The sequence below is a fragment of the Podarcis muralis genome, chromosome 7 (genome assembly GCF_964188315.1).
Source record: "Podarcis muralis chromosome 7, rPodMur119.hap1.1, whole genome shotgun sequence".
NCBI classification, from domain to species: Eukaryota; Metazoa; Chordata; class Lepidosauria; order Squamata; family Lacertidae; genus Podarcis; species Podarcis muralis.
In genome coordinates this window covers 84,647,273-84,673,289 of record NC_135661.1, presented here as the reverse complement: position 1 = coordinate 84,673,289, position 26,017 = coordinate 84,647,273, and the positions used below count along the sequence as shown (strand labels likewise).

The following is a 26,017-nucleotide window of genomic DNA, read 5'->3' as shown; positions in this document are numbered from 1 at the left end:
CCTCACTTTGAGCGAGAGAAAACTACATTACCCATAAACCCCTGCAAACAGCCCCTCTTCTTCTTTGATAGGTTGAAAGCGGGATGTGCCCTCCCCCGGGAGCCACGTACCCAGAATGCAGCACGGTCCGCGTCCGCGTCCTCCTATTAAAAGGGGCGGGGTGGGGACCGAGCAGAGAGCGCCTTTTTGAAGGAAGCAGACTACGCTACCCAAGAGGCTTTGCTCCACGCGCAAGCGCACTAGTTAATAATTTAATACCTATTTATCTCTCGAGAGAAATCTGGTTCCGCGAACATGGAGGCTTTGAAGAGGGCCGGCTAAAAAAAAGAAAAGGAAAGCCGCCTGGTTCCCTTCGCTCGGTGCGGCTCGGAGGCCGGTACGGTTTGAAACGGAGAGGCAGGCTTTGGGGCCTAGGCGTTGTCATGACAACGGAAAGGGCCGTTGGAGTGCGGAAGGCCCCCCCCCCCGCGCAAAGATGGGGATTTAGTCGTTTTTATTAATTGAGTTATATTTATGCGCCACGGTTTTCTCCGGGGAGTTCCAGAAGGCGCAGTTATCCCCCCCCCCCCTCCCCGTTTTATCCTCGCAGCAGCCCTGCGAGGTAGGCCGGGCTGAGAGGGAGGGAGGCTGGCCACTCCCCCCGCCCAGGGCGCCCAAGTGAATTGTGCAGCGGGGGGGGGGGGGGTTGAAGCCTGGCCGCTGGGGGAGCTGATGGGGTTGGGAGGGACCCCCAGGGGTCATCTAGCCCAACCCCCTGCGGCAGTATGTTTTTATATACAGTGGTACCTCGGGTTACATACGCTTCAGGTTACAGACTCCGCTAACCCAGAAATTGTGCTTCAGGTTAAGAACTTTGCTTCAGGATGAGAACAGAAATCGTGCTCCGGTGGCGCAGCGGCAGCAGCAGGAGGCCCCATTAGCTAAAGTGGTGCTTCAGGTCAAGAACCGTTTCAGGTTAAGAACGGACCTCCAGAACGAATTAAGTACTTAACCTGAGGTACCACTGTAATAAAAATTGATTCAAATACAAGCATTCTCCACCTGTGAGTTCATCCTTCTTGAGAGGAAAGGTTCTTCAATGAGCCAGACATTTGCATATACCAGTGACATGGAATGACCATGTGCCTCAATATTTGTATAAGAAATAAAATCATGCCATATATATATATTAAACGGTCGTTCAAGCTCTGCCCTTTATATACTTCCTGTTAAATTTTCTATATAGGGCTGTTTCCAATGCTAGTTGTATTCCAGGTTGACCCACTGATTAATTTCAGGGGGTCTAGAGAAGAATTTGGTTGGGCGCAACCTGCAATTTCTATAGGGCTGTCATCATGAATCTGTGGCATAAAAGCGCACTATTACTGAGGTATCTCAGCTGTACTGAAACGAAGAGCCCATAGCAACCAGAAAGCACAGGCTCCTGCCCTGCAGAACTTACAACTGAAAGATGGATGATGAGGATACAGTGGTACCTCAGGTTACATACGCTTCAGGTTAAATACGCTTCAGGTTACAGACTCTGCTAACCCAGAAATTGTGCTTCAGGTTAAGAACTTTGCTTCAGGATGAGAACAGAAATCGTGTTCCGGCGGCGTGGCGGCAGCAGGAGGCCCCATTAGCTAAAGTGGTGCTTCAGGTTAAATACGGACCTCCAGAACGAATTAAGTACTTAACCCGAGGTACTACGCTGGAAGCCACCCAGAGTGACTGGGGCGACCCAGTCAGATGAGTGCGGTGCAAATAAAATAATAATTATAATACTGCAGGAAGGGTGGCCACTCAACCTCTTGTGTAAAATAACCCCAACAAAGGAGAGAGCCCACCGCTTTCTGCTATGGCAAGGGTGGAACTGCTGGTGTGGGGGCAGAACGGCAAGGTGGACCTGGCAAGAGAGCCCTCCGGCTGGTTCAAGCCAATGGTCCATTTAGACCTGTTTTCAAAGAGTGGATGACCCTTGCTTTCCCCAGCCAAAGTGATCTGTTCCACGGATTTCCTGGCTGGGAGCTTAGCCTCCTGTGTTAAAACTACATGTTGAAAGCAACACTGGTAACCGGTAGTGGGGAGACTACATTGCCATTTCCAGTATATTGAGTAAAGCCTCTCGCACACAGATTCAAGGTGGTCTTTGGGTTCATTAGATTCAAGGTCTTTGGGGGTGTATAGAGATGGTTTGCGGTAAGTATTTTCAGAAACTGGACAAAAATAGGAGGGAAATTTTTTCTTGGTGTACCTTTGTAGAGTAGGAAAACAGGAAGCCTTGTTCAATGACACATTCCAGCCGGGCAAAAAACACTTGAGGATGCAAAGCAGGGCTGGGGAGAGGGAATGGCCTCTGGAGAATCTTTATTATTATTATTATTAAATTTTATTGAATAATACAAGAATATCAAAACAAATTTCAAACATGTCCACATAAAATACTTTCCATAAACCATAATACCAAATTTATACTTACACACATTACAGAATAAAAATCTTAGTTAAAATATTTTAAAAGACTTCCACCGCCTTCACCACATGTCTTTTATTATCTAGTTCGCCTTTACCTCTGTTCTTCACTTCCTTCCCTTAAGTTCTTTCCTAATCCATTAAATCTTTGTATTCTTTATATTCTTCACAAGGTTGATCTAAACACAAATGTTCGTATTTGAGCCCTGTTTATGTAAATATTCATTTAAACAATTCCACTGTTTCTGTACCATAGTTTTGGGTTTTTGCCTTATTAAGTCCGCCAATTTAGCTAACTCCAGGTACTCACATAGTCTCTTTTGTTGGAATATTATTTCCTTTCCAATGGCTGGCTATCAATATTCTCACTGCTATTGTTGCATATAAAAATATATTGATTTTGTCTTTAGGGATATCTTTACTTAAGATTCCTAATAAGTATGCTTCTGCCCTTTTGCTGTGTGAAACCTTTATCAATTTTTTAAACTCTTCATGAATCATATCCCAAAAAGGGTATAGGGTACCCTTCATCCTATTGCATCTCCAACATTTGTTACTGTTTGTTCTACATGAACTACGTGAAGATCCGCCACAGATGGTATTTGGCTCCAGATAGATTATCAAAAATGAATAGAACGAACAGCCTCTGGAGAATCTTGAGGGCCGGCTAGAGAGGACCACATTTTGCTCTCCATCCTGAGGTTCCTAATGTCTCCCTGCATGCTTCCTTTCTAGACCTCACCCTGACTGATTTTGCCCACTGAACAGCGTGGACAGCCATGGCTGGCGTAAGCAACATGGGCGACTCTGGCCTGTCCCGCATGAGCATCGCCTCCCAGTTCTTTGCCGGGGAGGAGACGTCTGGCATAGACACCATGACTACCTCGGAGAGGGTAAGATTCCCAGGATCTGGGTCTACCATATTTTTCGCTCTATAGGACGCACCCGAGCAAAGGACGCACCTAGTTTTTAGAGGAGGAAAACAAGTAAAAAATATTCTGAATCAAATCAGTGTCGGGGCTGAAGGGGGAAGCCTGGGGTTTGCCCATAAAGCCCCGGCATCCCCAAGCTAGAACAGCGAGACGCTGCGCAGCGCTCCGTCTCACTGTTCTGGCTTCGGGGACAGCCTTTCAAGCCTCCGCAGGGCAGCGGGGTGCGCACCGACCCCTCTCGCTCTCCAGGCTCCAGCGAAAGCAACTCCTAGCCTCCGGAGCGTGGAGGGAGCGCTCCCTCTGCGCTTTGGAGGCTTCGCATTGCTTTCGCTGAAGCCAAGGAGCCTGCATTCGCTCCATAGGACGCACCAACATTTCCCCTTCATTTTTGGAGGGGGAAAAGTGTGTCCTATAGAGCGAAAAATACGGTAAATGTGGATAGGTTGTGATAAGCAGTTTCCGAGAACATTTTCTGAAAAGCCTTCTTTCCCTTCCTTTTCAAAAAACAGGTGGTGGATTTGCTAAATCAAGCCGCCTTAATCAGCAACGATTCCAAAATCACAATCCTCAAACAGGTGAGTGGCATCGCTGCCTTTGCATTGATAAGATCTTAGGTGTAAACTGGGAACGCTTTGTGGTTAAACGGTCTTGTTTCCACAGGGCCACGTGTACCTGGGCTGCCTTAAGACCTGTAGGTTCACGTGAGGCTAACGAATTAGAAAGAGTATTGAAATATACTTCCCAGTTCCAGGACCTGCATGACCTAACCTTGGTCTGGGAATGACTGGCAGTAATGATTCTCAGAAAATAGTCCCTATCCTGTCCAGTGGGGGCTGGGGGTGGAGTTAGGTGGGACGAAATTTCTGTGTGATCCGCTCATGTCCTTCTACAGTTGTAGCCAAGTGAGTCAGCTCCTCCTCCCTTGAAACATCTTAAGATCAGGAGCCCCACAACTGACGTTACTTTCCATTAAACTCACCATCTTGTAAAAATGACGATGTTGTGTGCAAGGCGGCCTTAAACGGATGTTATCCTCAAGTATATGTGTTTTATGTGCAGTTGCATACTGAACACTTTGGAACAGGGTTTGTGCTGGGCGTGGGAAGGAAGTGTTTCTGAATTCAGGATCTGATGAGTTAATCTGCCTCTGCCTCATTAGGGGCTCTGTATCATGTAACGTTCCCCACCTCTCTTCCAAGATGACTGTTGGGAAGAGGAGTTGTGTGGGTCTGGCTGGTAAGATTTAGTGCAGGCGTAGACAAACTCGGCCCTCCAGATGTTTTGGGACTACAACTCCCATCATCCCTAGCTAACAGGACCAGTGGTCAGGGATGATGGGAATTGTAGTCTCAAAACATCTGGAGGGTGGGGTTTGCCAATACCTGATTTAGTGACCGGCAAGTAGGGAGTCGTCTGATCGCCTGATGATACACCATAAGCTTTCTTCTGGTTTACCTTCTCTACTTGGCTATGTTACCTATTCTTTTTGTTTCCTAGGTCCAGGAATTGATAATAAACAAAGATCCCACGCTGTTGGATAATTTCCTGGATGTGAGTATTGCTTGTGCTAGAAACAACCTTCCCTCCACCACCTCTGCTGTCCATGGACTTGGAACAGCCACTGCTGGTCTTGCTTGGTTCTGTTCCATGTGTGTTCTGTTCTGGCTTGGCCCAGCTCAAAAGTGGGTGGGGCTTTTTGGCCTGTTGTTGGCAGGCCTGAGAGACAGGTGGCCGCCTCTGACCTTCTCCTTATCCTTGCACCACAGGAGATCATTGCTTTCCAGGCAGACAAATCTGTTGAGGTTCGGAAGTTTGTCATCGGGTTCATAGAGGAAGCCTGGTAAGTCAGATGTTGTTATGCCATCCTAGCAATCGGCATCCCCTTAGCTGTTTCTGTGGGTCTTTGGGGTATGTGTGTATACTGCCCATCCCAGGGAAGTTTTTAGTGTGTGATTGTGGTGATCACACAGGGTCCCCGGACATTTAATGGTCTATTGATCCCTGTGCCACCACTGTGCTCGCTTCCCCGCTGCCACCAACCCGTTACTCTCTGGTAAAACACTGAGTCCAGACAGTTGTTAAAAGTGAACCAAAAAAACCCCAAGTTATTTTACAAACATTAACAAGTTTATGGTTTCTCAGATAATATTCCTGTCAGTATCTTAACTTTCGTTTCTTTACCGGCCTATACCTTCCTAATACCTTTTGACTGATTATCTCAACTGTTTGACTGACTCCTCTTAACAAAGTCTCTCACTCTCTCACACCAGACTAGCCCAAACCACAGACTTATCTTCTCTGTCTCTTCTAACTCCAGACTGTCTTCTCAACCATCCTAACTCCTCTAAAAAACCCTCTGTGCTTAAACCTTATACACCGTTAACTCTGCCCCTTGGGTTCCCATTGGTTAGTCATTTTACAATTAGTTAACCCTTTCCTTATGAACCCAGTATGATGTCACACAGCTAGGAGGGCAAACGCCACAATGATGTGGTATTGTGCTTTTCCTATTTTTTGTTGGGAGCTGCCCAGAATGGCTGGGGCAACCCAGTCAGATGGGCAGCGTATATATCTAGAGAGAGAGGGTTTGTACCACGGCTGACTAATAGACCCCTGCGTGGTCCCATTTCTTTCATTGCTTCCTTTTTCTCCCAAACTGCTGCCTCTCGCCTCCAGCAAACGGGACACCGAGCTGCTGCTCAAGCTTATTGCCAACCTCAACATGCTGTTGAGGGATGAGAACGTCAATGTGGTGAAGAAAGCCATCCTTGCCATGACTCAGTTGTATAAGGTGGCGCTGCAGGTGAGCTGCTCCCCCAGGGTGGGTTTGGGGGCAGCTGAGCTTCCTCTTTGGGGCCGCTTTGCCTGCCTGGTCCCTGCCTCTTGTTTTCTGCCTCTCTCTCTCAAACCTGAGGCTGCTAATAATGCTCCCCGCCAACAGTGGATGGTGAAATCCAGAGTGATCAACGACATGCAGGAGGCCTGCTGGGAGATGGTGTCTGCCATGGCCAGTGAAATCATCCAGCTGCTGGACTCGGACAACGACGGCATACGCACCCACGCCATCAAGTTCGTGGAGGCGCTGATCATCACCCTCTCTCCCCGGATGCCGGAGTCGGAGGTGCCCAAGCGCCACGAGAACGACATCAGCCTCGACCGGGTCCCTGAGGACCACCCCTACATCAAATACAGTAAGCGGGTATATGGCTCCCCTTTATCACACACACAGCCCAACAAGACAACCACAAAAATCCACCAACAGCATACGAATCAGTATGGCTAACCTGATCCAAAACATTCACCCACCCCACTCACACATGGAAACTTTTTGTTGTTGTTGTTTAGCCGTTTAGTCGTGTCCGACTCTTCGTGACCCCATGGACCAGAGCACGCCAGGCACTCCTGTCTTCCACTGCCTCCCGCAGTTTGGTCAAACTCATGTTCGTAACTTCGAGAACACTGTCCAACCATCTCATCCTCTGTCGTCCCCTTCTCCTTGTGCCCTCCATCTTTCCCAACATCAGGGTCTTTTCCAGGGAGTCTTCTCTTCTCATGAGGTGGCCAAAGTCTTGGAGCCTCAGCTTCAGGATCTGTCCTTCCAGTGAGCACTCAGGGCTGATTTCCTTCAGAATGGAGAGGTTTGATCTTCTTGCAGTCCATGGGACTCTCAAGAGTCTCCTCCAGCACCAGAATTCAAAAGCATCAATTCTTCGGCGATCAGCCTCAGCTCTCACTTCCATACATCACTGCTGGGAAAACCATAGCTTTTACTATACGGACCTTTGTTGGCAAGGTGATGTCTCTACTTTTTAAAACATGAAAACATAGACCACCACAAATGAACAGCCACACCCTAGGTCAACCCCAACCTCTCTCACCACCAAAGGAACACAAGTGAATAGCAGAGAACCTGCACAAGTGATGCTGACAAAAACCCCCACGTATGTTAAGTATAATAGAAACATCGCCACCTGACCCCACCCATCTTTCCCACCCCCCACCTCTTTCCCCCTTTTCTTCCTAATATCTCAACAAATGAAACTGATTTGTAAAAATGTTACACGGGGAAAAATAATATGAGAGAGAGACATTGCACACACTTTTGTAAGTCAAGAAAATCTTTAATTAAAAAAATATATATATACAGTAAGCTGGTGAAGCCAAGGGAGGCGGCAGGGCTCCTTTGAAAACAGTCCTGGTCTGGATAAGGATGGATAAGTGCAGAGCCCAGGAAGGGGTATCAGGTGTCTTGGTCATCCTGGGAAGGGACCAAACATTGCCTGCTCCAACCCTTTGATCACAAATGTCTGCTCCGAGCCCCCTCCTGTCTCGCCTGGGTCACCTGCTGCAGGTGCAACATGGCAAGGTGCTTGCAAAGGTGGCGGCGGCTGCAGAATGCATAGAGATCTCCACCAGCCTTTCCTCACAGCTGCTTTTTGCCTCTCCCTCTCAGACGTTCTGTGGGAAGAAGGGAAGACAGCGCTGGACCAGCTGTTGAAGTTCATGGTCCACCCAGCCATCTCCAGCATCAACCTGACCGCCGCGCTGGGCTCCTTGGCCTCCATCGCCCGCCAGCGGCCCATGTTCATGTCAGAGGTGATCCAGGCCTATGAGACACTGCATGGTAAGCCTGCCAAGCTCACAGTATCTGGGACCCCGCGTATACCTATTAAGATCGATCTGGCCTTCATTATTGGGGCTGCCCCAGTCTTTTTAAAAAATCAGAAATCTTCCTATCACCTTGAGGTGTTCCCTAAAGACATGTAGTGATGGCGCCAGGTGTGCCTCTCTGGGGAGAACATTCCACAAACAGGGAGCCACCTCTCTGGAGTGCGGGACATAGAGAAGGGCCTCAGGTGACAAGCGCCGGGTCTGGGTCAGTTCATACGGGGAGAGGTGATGTTACAGGTTTGTGGGTCGTAAATCCTTTGACCCATGTGAGTCTGCTGCAACAGCCCTGCAGTAAATTTGATTTATTGCCACTCCGACAAACTCCAGTGGCGCCCACACGCTTCCACTCACGCCCTGCCACGCTTCTCAGTTGCCGGATAATAGCAGAGTTCACACGCAGCGTAAAATGGCTTGTCTGTGTCAATGTGGTGTCTTCAATAACTCAGCTCGACACCAGTGCTTCTATTCTAACCCTCTTTATTTAGAAGCATTCACAACAGAAAAGAAAAACCTACAGAATCTAGCTGCATGCTTGCAGCTTTCTGTCTCTAACAAAAACGAAACTACCTTGCTCACGTTCTCAAACAGACTGCTCTCCAGAGAGAGCTCAGCCCCCACAGAGCACAGATCAAAGGAAAATGCCCGAGTCATGCGGGCGATGCACCCAGTGAATCAGAACGCTTCCTGGAGTGTTAACTCTTGGCTGTCCAGAACCACAACAGGTGATCCTTAAGGTATTGAGGTCCTGAGCTGTTTGGACATACAGTGGAACCTCAGGTTACAGACACTTCAGGTTACAGACTCCGCTAACCCAGAAATATTACCTCGGGTTAAGAACTTTGCTTCAGGATGAGAACAGAAATTGTGCTCCAGCGGTGCAGCGGCAGCAGGAGGCCCCATGAGCAAAAGTGGTGCTTCAGGTTAAGAACAGTTTCAGGTTAAGAACAGACCTCCAGAACTAATTAAGTTCTTAATCCGAGGTACCACTATATAGGCTTAATCAGCTAAATTAAGCGGGCCCAATGGTGAGGTGCTGTGGAAGTGAGAACAGAGGGAGGCTGCATATTTCATATTTCCACTCAATTTCATCATCATCATCATAAATTTATTATTTATACCCCGCCCATCTGGCTGAGTTTCCCCAGCCACTCTGGGCAGCTCCCAATCAAGTGTTAAAAACAATACAGCGTTAAATATTAAAAACTTCCCTGAACAGGGCTGCCTTCAGATGTCTTTTAAAAATAGGATAGCTGCTTATTTCCTTGACATCTGAAGGGAGGGTGTTCCACAGGATGTTCCTCCTTGGGCCCGGGATCTGGGTTCCACTCTAATGTTGTCGCTTGCTTGATTCGTTTCCTCTGCCCTCCTGCCGACAGCCAACCTCCCCCCGACGCTGGCCAAGTCCCAGGTGAGCAGCGTGCGGAAGAACCTCAAGCTGCACCTGTTGAGCGTCCTCAAGCACCCGGCCTCCGTGGAGTTCCAGGCCCAGATCACCACCCTGCTGATGGACCTGGGCACGCAGCAGGCCGAGATCACCCGCAACATGCCTAACCTGAAGGAGCTCCGCAAGCGCCCGCGGGATGATAGCGACCCTGCCATGAAGAAGATGAAGATGGGTGAGCGGGCAAAGGAGGGGCAGGAGTGGTCCGTGGGGAGGGACAGGCTCTTCTCCAAACGCTGTGATGATCCACCAACCGTGCAGCACCTGCCCCACCACATAAAACACACAAAGACTTTCTCTTTCTCTGCTGCAGAGCCAAATCTTGGGGAGGATGATGAGGATAAAGACCTGGAGCAGGTGGCAGCCCCAGTCCCCAAGCCCTCCATCCAAGTCAGCACGCAGTCGGACACGGACATCACCGCTGAGTTTCTACAGCCCCTTCTGACTCCAGATAACGTGGCCAACCTGGTAGGTTTAGCTGATGAAAGTGGCCCTTGGCTGCTCCTCGCTTGAGTGCCGGGAGGGGAGAACCTTTTGCCAAGGGGTCTAGAAAGCAGACGGGATGGCAGGAGACACAACCTCAGCTTGACCGAAGGGTGATCTTTCTGGAAAAGCCGGAGAGGCACATGTCCCTTTGCATAAAGTTAGCCTGGCGCGCCTCGTCATTGTGAAAGCTGGATGAGTGGAGGTGTAGAAGAAGAAGAAGAAGAGTTTGGACTTGATAGCCCGCCTTTCACTCCCTTTAAGGAGTCTCAAAGCAGCTAACATTGTCCTTTCCCTTCCTCCCCCACAACAAACACTCTGTGAGGTGAGTGGGGCTGAGAGACTTCAGAGAAGTGTGACTGGCCCAAGGTCACCCAGCAGCTGCATGTGGAGGAGCGGGGAAGCGAACCCGGTTCACCAGATTACAAGACTACCGCTCTTAACCACTACACCACACTGGCTCTCTGCCCTACAATCTTGTAGGGCAAGACGGGCTTTTTCTTAGGAACAGAAGTGTTTTCCTGCTTGTCTGTGGCACACCAGGCCCTCTCACCATCTTTCTGCCCCCCAGGTGCTCATCAGCATGGTGTACCTGCCTGAAAACATGCCTGCTTCCTTCCAAGCCACCTATACCCCGGTGGAATCTGCCGGCACTGAGGTCCAGATCAAGCACCTTGCCCGCCTCATGGCCACCCAGATGACGGCAGCTGGGCTAGGGCCAGGTATGCCCCTAAGAGGAACTTTGGGGGGAGTTGCTATGAACCTCTAGCACAGATTGTCCCAACCTCTGGGTGTTTGAGCAATACAGTGGTCTTTGTATTTGCAAAGGTTTTGCTTTGTTTTTGCACGGGCCCATAAAGAAAAACTAACTGCGATGCGATGTTTTGTGGGTGTGATTTTGCCAACTGTTTCATAGACACAGCTGAATGGGTTTAATTTAGGGGTAGGGGAGTCTTCCTTTCCCTCGTAGGCACCCTTTCAGGGGTCGCATGCCAGTCAGTGAGTGGGACCAGAGCCCAAAGCAGGCAGAATAATGGGTGTGACTGTTCTATAGCAGGCTTCACTCCATCCACACAAACGGCAGTTTTCAGACATCCCAAAGAGGGCTGCTTTTGACCATGGGACTGAGGTTCCTGATCCCTGATTCCGATCCTCAGAATGCTTGTTATTGAGGCTAACTGTCATACATGATTACCAAGCCCAAACAGTAAAGCTGAGCCACATACTGAGGTATCGGGTATACACATTTGCAGCACTGTATTTCAGTTCTTGCTATTTATTTATTTAAGGGGTCTGGGAGCGGTCTCTCTCTACCTATAAGACAGAAGAGAAGTTTAAAAAGTCACAAGTTAGGGGCAGAGGATGAAGTGGGTTTTGCCAGATGATTAATTCCCTCTCCCTCTCTCCTGCAGGTGTGGAGCAAACCAAGCAGGTCAAGGAGTCGCTGAAAGAAGAGAAAATGCTCAAACCGGAAAGCGTGCTGATCAAGCGGCGCTTCTCTGCTCTCAGTACAGGCCAGGCCATTTCTGTGTTGGGATCCCAGGGCTCTGTCCCCTCTACTGAGCCTGGGGTGCCGCAGACCAAGCGGCGCCCAGAACCAATCATCCCTTCCACTCAGCCCAGGTGAGAGCAACACCTCTTTGTCCTTTAAGGTTGGGGGGGGAGGGAGTTCAGTTAAAGAACAATTAACAGGCAGCTCGTGAGACAAATGATAAACACCATTTGGAAAAGGGCCAAACACAGAACATAAAATAAATGTATATGAGTTTATCAAGGCTGCAGCATGGTCCTAAAGTTATGAGACTATCTAGTTATAGATAAGTCTACGAAAACGGGAGACCTGTCAGAAAAAGTTGGGATGATTTCTTCCCATTCACCTCGGCTGTCATATCCTTCCTCGTCTATCTAGATTGTAAGCCCTGTGGGGACCAGGAACTGGCCTCTCGCTTTGTCTCTATTTAAAAGCACCCTGTATGTGGATGGAGCTACATAGAAAACTAACGTAACCTCTCTGACTGGTGGCCACTGTGGTCTCCCTGCTGCTCTCCTGGGCTGGTTGTACGCAAGAAGGCATGTGCTTGGAGCAACCAGCTCTTGCAGGAACAGTCTCCTTTTTTGCAAATCCCTTCCCGAGTGGCCGCTCAGCTGCTGGAAGATCCCCCGCTTTCGTGAACTTGTGTCCTTACCCTATTTCCAATTCCCCTGCATAATTGCAAAGGGTTTCCCCAAATCCTTGCAAAGAAGACATGGGGCATTGGTTGGATAAAGCACCCTCTTCGCTTGAGCTTCTTCTCTGCCTGCCCTTCAGAGGCTGATGTGTTTTCCTTTCTCCCAGGTTGGCTGGTGCCACCGGCCGCAAGAAAATTTTCCGCCTGAGCGACGTGATCAAGCCACTCACGGACGTGCAGATGGACAAGCTGAAGCTGGCGGCCGTGAAGCGGATCCTGCGCTCCGAGAAGGCCGTGGCCTGCAGCGGGGCCGCCCACGTAAGTGTCTCCCACAGCCTTGTCGTGGTGGGATCCTGGTTGGGTCCAGCAACTCCACCTCACCTTCGCCAGCTTCCTTCTTTCGCAGGCCCGGGTGAAGATCCTCTCTTCTCTGGTGACCCAGTTCGAGGTCCCTCTCAAGAGCGAAGTCCTGACCTTCATCCTGGACGACATCCGCAACCGCCTGGACCTCGCCTTCGCCTGGTTGTACCAGGAGTACAATGCCTACCTGAGCCAATACCCCTCTGGCTCGCTCGACAACTACGACGAGTGTCTCATCGGCCTGCTCTCCGGTCTGCAGGAGAAGCCGGACCAAAAAGATGGGTGGGTACTTGGGGCCTTGTAGAGGTGTGTGGCGGGGTGAGGTTCAGGGACACAAAACCTCCCCTTTGATTATTTGGTCTCCCCTTTAACCCCACGTCTGCCAGACATTTTGAGAGCAAGAGGGGTAAGCTACTAAACGCACCCCAATATAAGCTATGGTGACCCAAGGTAAAGTCCCCCCCCACAAGAATATTTCAAGCATTTATCATCATAAACATTTTTTAAACATACAAATTTTCTTCTTAACTTCCCACCCCTCCTTTCCTCATTGGCTCAGTCCTTGCCCCACAGCTCCTACAAGACAGGCCTGTGGACAGAAATTCCTTACGGTTGCGGATTATTCTGGTGGAGCCAGTGAAACACAGAAGAATCTGAAACATCAAAATCTGCTCTTTTAAATCGGGGTTTGTTCAAAGAACGAATTCTCCCGTACAAGTTTTAATCAATTTCTAATATGCAGAGGAATAAGATTAAGGCTAAAGAAGGGAGAAAAGCATGCATACTTTGTTCTGAGATGGAGCACGTTGGCATGGCACAGGACTGTAAAGGCCACCAACTTAAAATGTTGCATCCCTGGTTATAAAATAATAAAGTTATTTCTGATTATTTTTTTCTAAGCTCCTGGCTGTGACCAAAGCTTTTTCTGTTGTTGTTTTCCTTACACAGGATCTTTACCAAGGTGGTACTTGAGGCCCCACTGATCACCGAGAGTGCCCTGGAAGTGATTCGGAAGTACTGCGAAGATGAGGTGCGTCCCTAATCAGATACCAGCTGGGGTTCATCTTAGAGCTCCCTCCATAGCCTTACAAGATTGCAGGGAAGGAAACTCTGCTTATACACCGGGGTCTGGCCAGCAAAGTATGCTTGACACGTTTTAGGGCAATTATAAAAGGCATTCCTATCAGTAATCCTACCCCAAACTAGAAGAAATGCAATGAAATCTTCTGGGACCTACAAAAATAGGCTGCTGGATTGGCTATTCTGACCTTGCCTCCTCCTTCCAACTCGCTCCTGTTTCACAAAAGCATCCCTGCAAAGTTGTCTGAAGGTTGGTGCATAGTTATGGCTTGTTGGAAACAGCGTGTGGGTTCCCCACCCCCCGGGCACAGTTTAAAAGTTTAAACATTTTACACTGTTACTCTTCCCCCAAACTGACAGCCTCCCTGGGAATGTGTTCTGGGTGTTTGTTTGACTCCCAGAACTGTTTGAAAACCAAGGCACGGCTTCCTACTGGCTGCAGGAGCTTCCTGCACTCAATCAGAAGCTGCGGGAGCTGTGTTGTACGTTAGACTTCCAAAAAACATTCACAAACCGGAACACTTCCGGGTTTGCGGCGTCCGGGAGCCGATTTGTTTGGGAGCCAAGCCATTCGACAACCAAGGTACCACTGTACACACACACACACACACACACACACAGACACCGCCCAAAACATTAACTGCACATGCTCTGAGCTTCTTTTGCAACTCTCTTACAGAGCCGGACGTACCTGGGCATGTCGACGCTTCGGGACCTGATCTTCAAGCGCCCGTCGAGGCAGTTCCAGTATCTGCATGTTCTCTTGGATCTCAGCTCCCACGAGAAGGACAAGGTGAGCCTGGAGCCTGTCTCTCTGGTGTGGTCCGAGCAATGCAGCTGAAATAAGCTTGCAAGTCGCTCCTAACTGACCAGGGTGCCTGCAGGACTGCCTGCTCTTACACGAACCTGCCTAGCTACTAAGACCACCCTCAGAGGCATGGCTCTGTGTCCTCCTGCTTATACGAAGTAAGCTGGGTGGTGACTGGAGGGCCTTTTCAGCTGTGGCACCTTGACTTTGGAACCTCTTGAAGAGATGGCCTGGTGCCATCTTTATTCACTTGGGTTCCTGCCGAAAGAAGAGACTGGGGTGGGGTGGGGTAAGAGGTTAATCTAGCCCAGCATCACGTCCTTGTTGACATTTCCATTCCACCTTAAGGAACAGACATGGGATTGTTACGTGTCACATGTCTGTTTACATTCCAGCACAGTATGCTGGGAACTTCCGTTGTGTATAGCTTTTGCTTTTAGCTGCTGTCTCTGAGACAACATGAGAGAGAGACGACATGTTTTTGTCCTGATTTATGATTAATAAATCTGTAGTTGTAGTATGCTTCCACAAGCCTCACACCTATTCTGTGTGTGCAGTTCGATCTGCTGATAGTGTGCCTTGGCTCTCAAGCCTGGGTCGCTGATTTACATCGGAGCAGAGGCCGATGGGCCTTCGCAGCTGGGCGGCTGGAAGGAGACGACCCAGCCAGGGCTAGCCAGCTGGCCTCCCAGGCCTCTGCATGTCGACAGTCCTCAGTGACCACTGAGATGCACCTGGGAAGCATGCAGGCAGGACACCAGTGCAACAGGCCTTTTAAATTTTGTTGCACGCTTTTTGTAACTGCTTGCTGTGATTTGCTGAATGGATTTTACAATGGTGTTATGGTCATCTGGGAGTGGACCAGTGCTGGGCAACAGAGAGTGGACTTGGTGGTACTTTGAACCGCTTTGGGGGCATCGTGCCCTTAGAAAAAGGCTACATCCCTAGCTGATCAAGGAGACTGAGAGCCTTGGTGATGCCTGTACATTTTCTGTCTCCAACCCTCTTCAAATTCTTGCCTTTGCTCTCCTTTTGGGGAAATGTCTGCTCTGGAACTTCCTCACAGTGGGAACAAGAACCAAAGAACACTAGGGCTCATCCAGGCTTCCTTTTTTTGCTGCATTTCTAGGCACCAGTCCATACTTTAAAGCATCATGTCAGAGTGCTCTCCGCCGCACCCTTTCTCTGCAAAAACCTGCTCTTTACCATTGAATCAGAGCAAAAGGCAATCTGCAGAAAACCCAAGTTGCTCTTTGTTCCTGTTCAGCACGAAAGAGTAGCTTTTTGCAGGGAAAGTCCCTGGAGGCGGGGCAGAAAGTAGGTGTGGAAGAGCCCTTAAAAATAATCTCAAATTTGGAGATGGTTTTTAAAAAATCCTCGGGATTCCTGAAGCTTTCTAATGCGCTGGCAAACGACCCATCTTTTGCCACCCATCTCAGGTTCGCCAGCAAGCGCTGCTATTCATCAAGCGGATGTACGAGAAGGACCAGCTGCGGGAATATGTGGAGAAGTTTGCACTGAATTACTTGCAGCTCCTGGTCCACCCCAATCCACCCTCTGTTCTCTTTGGCGCAGACAAAGATACAGGTAACTGGACCGCACCATGTCCAGTTGTGTCCGTGAGCAGGTGGCTTGGCCAAAAAATAATGGTAGAGGTGAAAAAATCCCCATCACCACTTAGAAACTGCTCACTCGTGTTAAACTGCTTCCTGCATGGAGCCTTCACTGTGAGGCAAAACAGTGCATGTGTTGTGAACCTCTGGGATAGTTCAGTCCGCAGAGCACGAGACCCTTGATCTCAGGGTTGTGGGTTCGAGTCCCGCGTTGGGCAAAGATTCCTGGTTGTAGGTGTTTGGACTAGATGACCCTGGTGTTTCCTTCCAACTCTACAGTTCTCTGGTTATATACGTGACGGGTGATGGCGTTCGCTTTCCCCCGTGCTCAAATGGCGTCCCATGTAAAAGAAGCTTTTCTAGGTTTATGGCTTTCCCCCTTTTAAGTTAAACCTATACAACAAGATCTCCACAAGGAGATCTTTCCCGTTTCACAGCTCTGTTTCCCTAGTTGTGAATGGCAAGGAGCCTGTTCCTGTGGCATCTGGCACTCTGCATAATCCTTGGCACCCGGTCTCTTTCTTCCCAACCCTCTTTTTGCCTTGCAGAGGTGGCTGCTCCCTGGACAGAAGAGACCATCAAGCAATGCCTCTATCTCTACTTGGCCCTCCTTCCCCAGAACCACAAACTGATCCATGAACTGGCGTCTGTATACACGGAGGCCATTGCCGACATCAAGCGCACTGTCCTCAGGGTTATTGAGCAGCCTGTGAGTCGGCTAGAGAGGGGTACTGGGTGGTCCACCACAGGGGCGAACGAAGGCGTCGTGACACCTGGGGCGGCAAACCGCTATGTACGGCACATGTGTGTCGTTATTACGTACAGCGCATGAATGTGATGCCACACATGCGCTGTACATAGCGGTTTGTCACCGGCGCCGGGGTCCTCTGCTCGCGGCTGCAGCCACGAACAGAGGATGCTCCACGTGCAACTGCACAATGGCTGCTCACGCCACTGCGAGCCGCCACAGGGTGCTTTCTTGTCACCCCCCAGACATGGCACCTGCCCCCCCCCCGTTGCGACGCCACTGGTCCACCATCGTTCTTTATACAGTGGTGCCTCGCAAGACGGAAAACCCGCTAGACGAAAGGGTTTTCCGTTTTGGAGGCGCTTCGCAAAACGAATTTCTCTATGGGCTTCCTTCGCAAGACAAAAGCCCATAGGGAAATCTCCGGGACAGCGGGGAAGTGCAGCACGTCTTCCCCACTGTCCTCGGACCTCCTCCGAAGGCTGGCAGCGGGGCTCCGAAGCCTGCGGCGGGGAGGAGGTCTCTCCGCCCCGCCGCCAGGCTTCGGAAGGCTGTTCTGAATGTTGGCAGTGGGGAGGAAAAACCCTCCTCCCACCGCAAGCCCGGGAACAGAGAAGCGCTGCGCGCCTTCCCCTCTGTTCCCGTACCTGTCCTGAAGGCTTGCGGTGGGGAGAAAAGCCCTTCTCCGCACCGCCAGCCTGGCAAGCGGTTTCTATAGGAACGCATTAATTGATTTTCAATGCATTCCTATGGGAAATCGTGCTTCGCAAGACGAAAAACTCGCAAGAAGAAAAAACTTGCGGAACGAATTAATTTCGTCTTGCGAGGCACCACTGTACTGTATTGGCCTGAATATGAGCCACACCCACAAATATGCTGTACGTTTAAAATTTGGCAGCTTGGGAACTGCGCACAGGACGGGTGCCGTTGTCCCACACTCCGGGCTGCTCTCAGGGGAGGGGGAGCCGCGCCACTGTGCCGGCGGCCTTCCCCCCTTCATTCCGACAGCTCAGGGGAGGCTTGGGAGCGGCAGGCAGGCTGGGTGCCATTGCCCCATGCTCCTTCCCTCCCCACGCTCCTGGGCTGCTTCCTGGGAGGGGGGAGCCGCACCGCTTTGCTGGCGGCATAAGGTCACGAATATAAACCGCAATTTAACTTTTCACGAATGGAATTTGGAAAAAGAAAGTGTGGCTTATATTCGGGCCAATACAGTAGATGGCTCTCCTTTCCTCACCTTCTCATCCCCCACCCCTCCCTAAAAACCATCCTTTTGTTGATCTTTTCCTATCGCTTCCAGATCCGTGGGATGGGGATGAATTCCCGGGAGCTGCTCAAGCTGGTTAAAAACTGCCCCAAAGGTGCAGAGACCCTGGTGACCCGCTGCCTGCACAGCCTGACGGACAAAGGTACAGTTACTTCAGCGTTTATATTTAGGTGCTGTCCGATACAAAGGCCTCACGGTGGCTCATGGCAACGTCACACAAGTAGTTGCTTCTGATAAATGCTGTGGAACTGGGATATGGGCTATGCAAAGCAGTCCAAGCTTGAGAGCTGCTGTTCAGTCACACAATCTAATGTGATTTTCTCCTCTTAGTTCCCCCCTCTCCAGAGCTTGTGAAGCGAGTTCGAGATCTGTACAACAAGAGGCTCCCGGATGTCCGGTTCCTTATCCCTGTCCTCAACGGTTTGGAGAAGGTATTTTCTGAGGCTCACTTGGGGGCTTGCTGATGATCTGCAATACTCCTCCCCCCTGCCCCCTTTCCCTGCCAATATTATCTTGGTCTTGAGCCTTTTTAGTTGACATTTTCAATAAGCAGGTTATTTGGAACTTGGCTCAGGAATTCAAAGAAACCTCCCAATTAAAAGCAGTTTTGAAAAGCCTAGCCTGCCGTCTGGATTCAAAATGGCCTGCCATTGTATCCAGACACAGAAGAAAATCTGCTTCTTGATTTTGGGAGCCGCCATGGGAAATGGGGCACTATATCTCAAGAGGTGTCCAAGCACATAGCAAACAACTTCCCTAAAAGTACGGTAGATGAAGGAGGGACAGCCAACACATGTCGGGATTTAAAACCGCTCTTCCTTCTTACCGATGTGTGCACTTTAGGTGAATCCAGTGCAGACTTAAAAGTTGGTGGAACAGAAGTTGGGGAAGCAAGGATTGTGCAAATGAGAGAGCTTAGAGGTTTACGGTTAAGTCTCCTCTCCCTTGGGTGCTGATGTGGAGGAGTTAATCCAGGGGGAAACTTCATAAGACGTGGGGATTGAGAAGAGGCTTAAAGGACGAGAGGGAGCCCTGCTTGAGTGACAGAGATGAGGGGAGCAGTGGGGAAGATGGCACAAGGATGGGAGTGAGGGAAGAGGACCCCGGAGATTAGCAATGGAGGAGACAGATTCTGTGTGCTCTCTAGCGATTTGCAGGAAGGATTCCATGTCCCCGCCGCTTCCATTAAGTATCCCTGAGTATGCCCCTTCTGTTTGTGGTGCCTCATACCCATTTTTTTTGGGGGGGGCTCTCTCCTCTGGGGGTGTGGTCAAGTATGATGTGCATTCTTGCATTTCCTTTCCAGAAAGAGGTGATCCAGGCCCTGCCGAAGCTCATCAAGCTGAATCCCATTGTTGTGAAGGAGGTTTTCAACCGCCTGTTGGGAACGCAACACGGTAAGGATCTTGGCCACATGGGAACCTTGAGTTTTCTGTGGCTTCCGGCGGGTCTGCTCAAAAGGGTCTCCCGAGGCTGTGGGGAGAGAGGTTTGCTTGGTTTGGAAGGGATCAGTGGACTGGCTGGCTTTACTGTCTGCTCCGTCAGTGGCTGATCTCTTCATTGGCATCGATTCCGACAGGTGAAGGCAACTCGGCAGTTTCTCCTCTGAATCCTGGGGAGTTGTTGATTGCCCTCCACAACATCGACTCCACCAAGTGCGACATGAAGTCCATCATCAAAGGTAAGGGAGAATTCAGTTGCTTGTTTAGAATCCTCCTAGTATTTCTCCCGTTCTCTGTGTTCACTATTTTGGGCTGCCATAGCTGCAAAAAAACACCCCACCCTTTCAAGACACATAGGTTAAATTTCCCCATTACATTTTTCCATTCGTGAAATTACAGTGGTACCTCTGGTTGCGAACGGGATCCGTTCCGGAGGCCCGTTCGCAACCTGAAAAGAACGTAACCCGCATCTGCGCACGCGCGGGTCGCTGCTTCTGCGCATGTGCGTGACATCATTTTGCGCATCTGCGCGAGCAGCGAAACCCCGGAAGTAACCCTTTCCGTACTTCTGGGTCGCCGCGGGACACAACCTGAAAATGCACAACCTAAAGCAATTGTAACATGAAGTATGACTGTGCATCCATAGAGGAAATTCATACACTTGAACTGGCTGCGAGTGCTGGAGTTTATTTAGTATCCCAATCCTGTACAGTGGTATCTCCGGTTGCGAATGGGATCCGTTTCAGAAGTCCGGCCACATCCCGAGGAATTCACAACCGGAGGTGCTGCTTCTGCGCATGTGGCGAAACCCGGAAAAATACTTCCTGGTTTGCCGCATTCACACCCTGAAAGATATGCAACCAGACGTGTGCGTATCTAGAGGTACCACTGTACATCTATTTGGAAGTATGGAGCCCTGCTTCTCCCCTTAAGCAGATGTGGCGAACCTTTGGCCCTCTAGATGTTGCTGAACTATAACTCCCATTTCTTGCTTGCTGGGGCTCATGGGAACTGTAGTTCAGCAACACCTGCAGAGCCAAAGGCTTCCCCACTCCAGCCGTAAAAGAACGGGCAGCTTCTGACCTCTGGTGTTCCCCTGCCCTGTTACCTTGTGGCAGCTGCTCTGAGTTTGCAGCAGCAGCAGCTGATCTTTTCCACTTCCCTGCTTGCAGCCACCAACATGTGCTTTGCTGAGCGCAACGTGTACACGTCCGAGGTGCTGGCCGTGGTGATGCAGCAGCTCATGGAGCAAAACCCGCTGCCCATGCTCCTTATGCGGACCGTGATCCAGTCACTGACGATGTACCCACGCCTGGGCGGCTTCGTCATGAACATCCTCTCCCGACTCATCTTGAAGCAGGTGAGAAGTGTCAGGAGCTCAGTCTACACTCGAGTAGGACCCTGGCAGAGACACATGCCCGACTGGCATGTTCCCTCCCTCCTGGTCGATCGTTCGGGAGCTTCAAAAGCTTTCTTCTGCCCAAACATCACAGCGACCGATGCCAACCGACACTGGCACACTTGGGGATCTGCAGAGTTTGCGCATCTCGCTTAACAGACCTCAGCAACTCAGCATTTTGGCTAATCTATTTACATAATAGTTAAACCACAGAGCCTAGGACTTGCCGATCAGAAGGTCGGCGGTTCGAATCCCCGCGATGGGGTGAGCTCCCGTTGCTCGGTCCCTGCTCCTGCCAGCCTAGCAGTTCCAAAGCACGTCAAAGTGCAAGTAGATAAATAGGTACCGCTCCGGCGGGAAGGTAAACAGCGATTCCGTGTGCTGCTCTGGTTTGCCAGAAGCGGCTTAGTCATGCTGGCCACATGACCCGGAAGCTGTACGCCGGCTCCCTCGGCCAGTAAAGCGAGATGAGCGCCACAACCCCAGAGTCGGCCACGACTGGACCTAACGGTCAGGGGTCCCTTTACCTTTTTATGAATAATAATAGTAATAGTAGTAGTAGTAGTAATAATTTATTATTTATACTCCACCCATCTGGGTGGCTTCCAACCAAACAATACACACACAATACAGCAATAAACATTAAAAACTTCCCTAAACTAAGAGCTTTCTTTTGTCAGTCCTGAATCTTCCACCGTTCAGCTTCATAGCATGTCCATGAGTTCTAGTGTTATAAGAGGGAGAAAAACTTGAGTAGCAAAGGACACTGCTATAGATGGCTTTTTAAAAAGATTGGACAGACTCATGCAGCGTAGGCCTGTGGGTGCCCACGATGATGGCACGATAGAGAAATGCAACCTCTGTGTACAGGTGCCTCCTATACCTCTGCATACTGGTTGGCCTATAGGGGAAATCCAGTGCTTTCATGCCTGGCTTGTGACCTGTCCAGAGGCATCTGGCTGGCGGCCACTGCTGGAAACAGGCCATTCAGCCTGATGAACCGTAGGCCACTGGGGTGAGACACAGAGCAGGCTCTGGCTGCTGGTGCCGCATTTTAACTCTTCCCCTTCCTCCCCCAGGTGTGGAAGTACCCCAAGGTCTGGGAGGGCTTCATCAAGTGCTGCCAGCGGACCAAGCCCCAGTCCTTCCAAGTCATCCTCCAGTTGCCTCCTCAGCAGCTCACCGCTGTCTTCGAGAAGTGCCCAGAGCTGCGGGAGCCTCTGCTGGCCCATGTCCGCTCCTTCACCCCGCATCAGGTACTGCCCCAAACAAAGCTGCAGCTGCAGAGCAGATGGTCCTGCAGTGAGCTGGGGGAGAGGTTATTCGAGTCAAAACAAAATCCAGGGTGCCTTTTTAAATCAAGGTTCGAAGTTTGAAGGGCATTGTTTAAAGTGCAGCTTTCCAAACTTATCAAGTTGCTGACACACTTTTTAGACTCGCCTCATTTTGTGACATATTAATTCAGTTTTACTAGCAAATCGGAGTTACAGGTAGGTAGCCATGTTGGTCTGCTGTAGTCAAAACAAAATTAAATCCCCCCCCCCCCAGTAGCACCTTAGAGAACAACTAAGTTGGTTATTGGTATGAGCTTTCGTGTGCATGCACGCAAAAGTTCATACAGTGGTACCTCGCAAGACGAATGCCTCGCAAGACAAAAAACTCGCTAGATGAAAGGGTTTTTTGTTTTTTGAGCTGCTTCGCAAGACGATTTTCCCTATGGGCTTGCTTTGCAAGACGGAAACGTCTTGCAAGTTTGTTTCCTTTTTCTTAACACCGTTAATACAGTTGCGACTTGACTTCGAGGAGCAACTCATAGAACGCGGTGTGGTAGCCTTTTTTGAGGTTTTTAAAGACTTTGGTGATTTTTGAAGCTTTTCCAAAACTTTCCCGACACCGTGCTTCGCAAGACGAAAAAAATCGCAAGACGACAAAACTCGCGGAACAAATTAATTTCGTCTTCCGGGGCACCACTGTACCAATAACAAACTTAGTTGATCTCTAAGGTGCTGCTGGTAGCAAATCGGAGGTTAAACTAACCCCTTTCCAGCCCCAGGAGGAGCATGGGGAGCGTTCGCATGACACACTGCAGCCAACGCATTAATGTGTCACGACACACAGTTTGGAAAGCTCTGATTTAAAGAATCCTAAGAGGTAACTTGTTGGTTCATTTTACTGTATTATATTCATATCCCATTTTTAGCTAGGATTGGCTCCCAAAGCAGCCCACGATTAAAAACCCACTGAAAGCCATGATATATTAAGATACACAGACATTTATTACAGTCTTTTGGTTCCTGCTCCTTGTCTGTGCTGGGCTCTCCCCTGGACAGGCACTGCTGAAGACAAAGATCCCACACATGCAGACCTTTCCTATCTAAATCAGGGCTGGGGAGCCTGTGGCCCTCCAGATGTTGTTGGACTACAACTCCCATCACCCCAGACCATTGGGCACCCTGGCTGGAGATGAAGGGAGCTGGCGTCAGAAAGGGAGGGGCTCCCCAGCCCTGGTCTAAAGAGTGGGGCATGGCAGACCTAGAAGTCCTACTTGAAACTCAGTCCTTACAGGTTGGGATAGGTCAGAAGACACAAGAAAACCCAGTACTACATCAGTAATACTCACATGCACGCATCTCCAGTCCAGAACAGTCATTTTAAATAAGACCACAAAGTCTAAAACAGGTTTTCTTGCAAAGCGTACTAATGAACTTCTGTTCAACCAGCCCAGTAGGATTTTAACCAAGACAGGGTATGTGTGAAAGTATCGGAGAGAATACTGTTTGAGAGAATACTTTCAAATGCAATGATTGGCACACATCTGGATGAGGCAACCCCTTCTGTTTTTTCTCCACCAGCAAGCTCATGTTCCCAATTCCACCATGGCCATCCTAGAAGCCAGCAACAAGCAAGACATTGAAGGGAAGGAGTTGCAGCCTCTGGAGGAGGCGAGGGGCTCAGCCCCGCCCAGGACCAAGGAGCTGAGAAGAGAGAAAGAGGTCAGAGCACACGGTGGGCAGGGAGGGGGCGGCGTTCATAGCGTTGAACAAATGCGGGTTTTGCCAGGTTACAGTAACATGCATAGTGAGCATTCAGTGTGTTGGGATTGCCAGAAACGGAGGGTGGGGAGAAGGGAACTGTGAAGGACAATTCATCTGTCTTTGGATTTCTGTTTCTGTGACCTTCACAGTGAACCTTGGCAGTTGGTCCCACTGTGTTCAGTGGAGCTTATGCTCCTGTGTGAGCATACATAGGAGCGCAGCTTGAGTGGTTGATGGTAGAAGGAGCAAAGCACTGTGGAGAGACTCAAAAGGGCCTTGGAGGGTAGAGAGAACCATTTCAGTGATGTCCAGTCAGAGTTTGCAAATGGGAGCAAGTCAGAGTTTGCAAATGGGAGCAGAAGTGCAATGGTTTTTATTTTTGCAAGCCTGCAGCACTGCAGATACGTGATCGCAATGTTTGGAGACAGCGCAGCTTAGCCCGAACTTGGAGACCTTGATGCAAACAAGTTTTGCGTAAAGGTAAAGGGGCCCCTGACCATTAGGTCCAGTCATGACCAACTCTGGGGTTGCGGCGCTCATCTCGCTTTACTGGCCGAGGGAGCCGGCATCCAGCTTTCGGGTCATGTGGCCAGCAGGACTAAGCCGCTTCTGGCGAACCAGAGCAGCGCACGGAAACGCAGTTTACCTTCCCGCCGGAGCGGTACCTATTTATCTACTTGCTCTACCTGCTTTCAAACTGCTAGGTTGGCAGGAGCAGGGACCCAGCAACAGGAGCTCACCCCGTGGCGGGGATTCGAACCGCCGACCTTCTGATTGGCAAGTCCTAGGCTTTGTGGTTCAACCCACAGCGCCACCTGCGTCCCTAAGTTTTGCGTAGTGTTCTTTTATTTCTGCATGTTTGGGAACACTTTCACAGAAGGGAAGCCAGGCTACCTTGCTTCCCTGTATTAGACATAGAAATAGAGGCCCAGCGTGGGGAGGGAGGGATTCACCACAGAACAGTGTTGGGAATTTGGACCCAGTGCCAGGAGCGTGGTGCGCTCATTCCCCCCCCCCCCCCAACTAGAAAAGGGTTTGAAAAAGGAGTGGACACTTTGCAGGGCCTAACACAGCTCATTGCCAATCCTAGGAAGAAATGGAGCCTCAGCCCCTCCTGCCTCGCGTGTCCCAGGATATGATTGCCCTGCGCTTGGCGCAGGAGAAGGCCCTCAAGCGCCAGCTGGAAGAGGAGCAGAAACTGAAGCAGCAGCAGCAGCCTCCCCGCCCGGCAGCCCCCCAGACCCCACTCCCTTCCGAGGAATCTGCGGACTTGCAGGAGGAGGTGCCTGAAGCGGAGACTCCCACCATCTTCATCAGCATGCAGGAGGAAGACGAGAGCTTTGGAGGAGACAGCTCCCAGCTGGATTCCAGTTTAGAGGGCCCCTGGCCACCCAAGGTACCGCAACTTTCTTTTTTGCTTGCTTGTCAGTGAAGTGGCCATCAAACCTCCTGTAGTTCCACCTATGAAAGCACCTCGGCTGTGTCTTGGATTTCTGACATTCCCTGCCGAGAGGATTATAGACGCGGCGCAAGCCGCCGAAACCGTATCTGGTTCAGGCAGGCATCCACTTGAAAGCCGGATTAATTTCCGAAGACAGCAGCCTTTGACACAAGTGATGTTGAGCTTCTCTGCCTTTCGAGTTCTGAGATGAGCCAGGCAGAGCTTGGCTCTTCTGCACACTGATGGTGGTTTCTTGGTCTCTTCTCCAGGAGCTGCAGAGCAAGGAAGGAGCAGCCAGCAGCAGCAGTAGTAGCAGCAGCAGCAGCAGTAGCAGCAGTAGTAGCAGCAGCAGCGGCAGCTCGGATGAGGGATCCTCAAGCAAGCCACCCACAGCCAAGCAAGCCACCCTCTCCCTCGAGGAAGAGGAGCCGGCCGCAGACGGTGGGGCACCACCTCCTGCCCCTTCCGCTGCTCTGGCTGCAAACTCTCCCAGCCCAGCAGAGGAGCTGCCGGACCCCGTTGTGGAGCAAGATGAGAAAGCGGACAGCTGATGATTCAGGAAAAGAAGATTGGGGGGAAAGGGGTTAACTGGGAAAGGAACCAGGAAAATAAGAATAAAGTGGATTAGATTTCTAAATAAAGAATCTCGGGTCTCAACTGCTTTTCTGTCTGTACTGGAGT

General features: G+C 50.3%; 1 protein-coding gene across 1 annotated transcript; it reads left to right on the top strand.

Moving 5' to 3' along the window:
- Positions 1 to 200: 200 nt before the first annotated feature.
- Positions 201 to 25,998, top strand: SYMPK (symplekin scaffold protein). The gene is made up of 27 exons (XM_028742111.2): positions 201 to 376; positions 3,187 to 3,344; positions 3,893 to 3,958; positions 4,881 to 4,934; positions 5,150 to 5,223; positions 6,060 to 6,186; positions 6,325 to 6,574; positions 7,837 to 8,007; positions 9,431 to 9,670; positions 9,809 to 9,963; positions 10,550 to 10,700; positions 11,391 to 11,601; positions 12,314 to 12,464; positions 12,553 to 12,788; positions 13,455 to 13,536; positions 14,266 to 14,379; positions 15,834 to 15,981; positions 16,556 to 16,716; positions 18,053 to 18,161; positions 18,350 to 18,450; positions 19,326 to 19,416; positions 19,599 to 19,700; positions 20,634 to 20,821; positions 21,940 to 22,116; positions 23,713 to 23,853; positions 24,986 to 25,291; positions 25,606 to 25,998. The coding sequence occupies exons 2-27, from the start codon at positions 3,231 to 3,233 to the stop codon at positions 25,885 to 25,887; spliced, it is 4,002 nt and encodes a 1,333-aa protein (XP_028597944.2). The 5' UTR covers positions 201 to 376; positions 3,187 to 3,230; the 3' UTR covers positions 25,888 to 25,998.
- Positions 25,999 to 26,017: the final 19 nt, after the last annotated feature.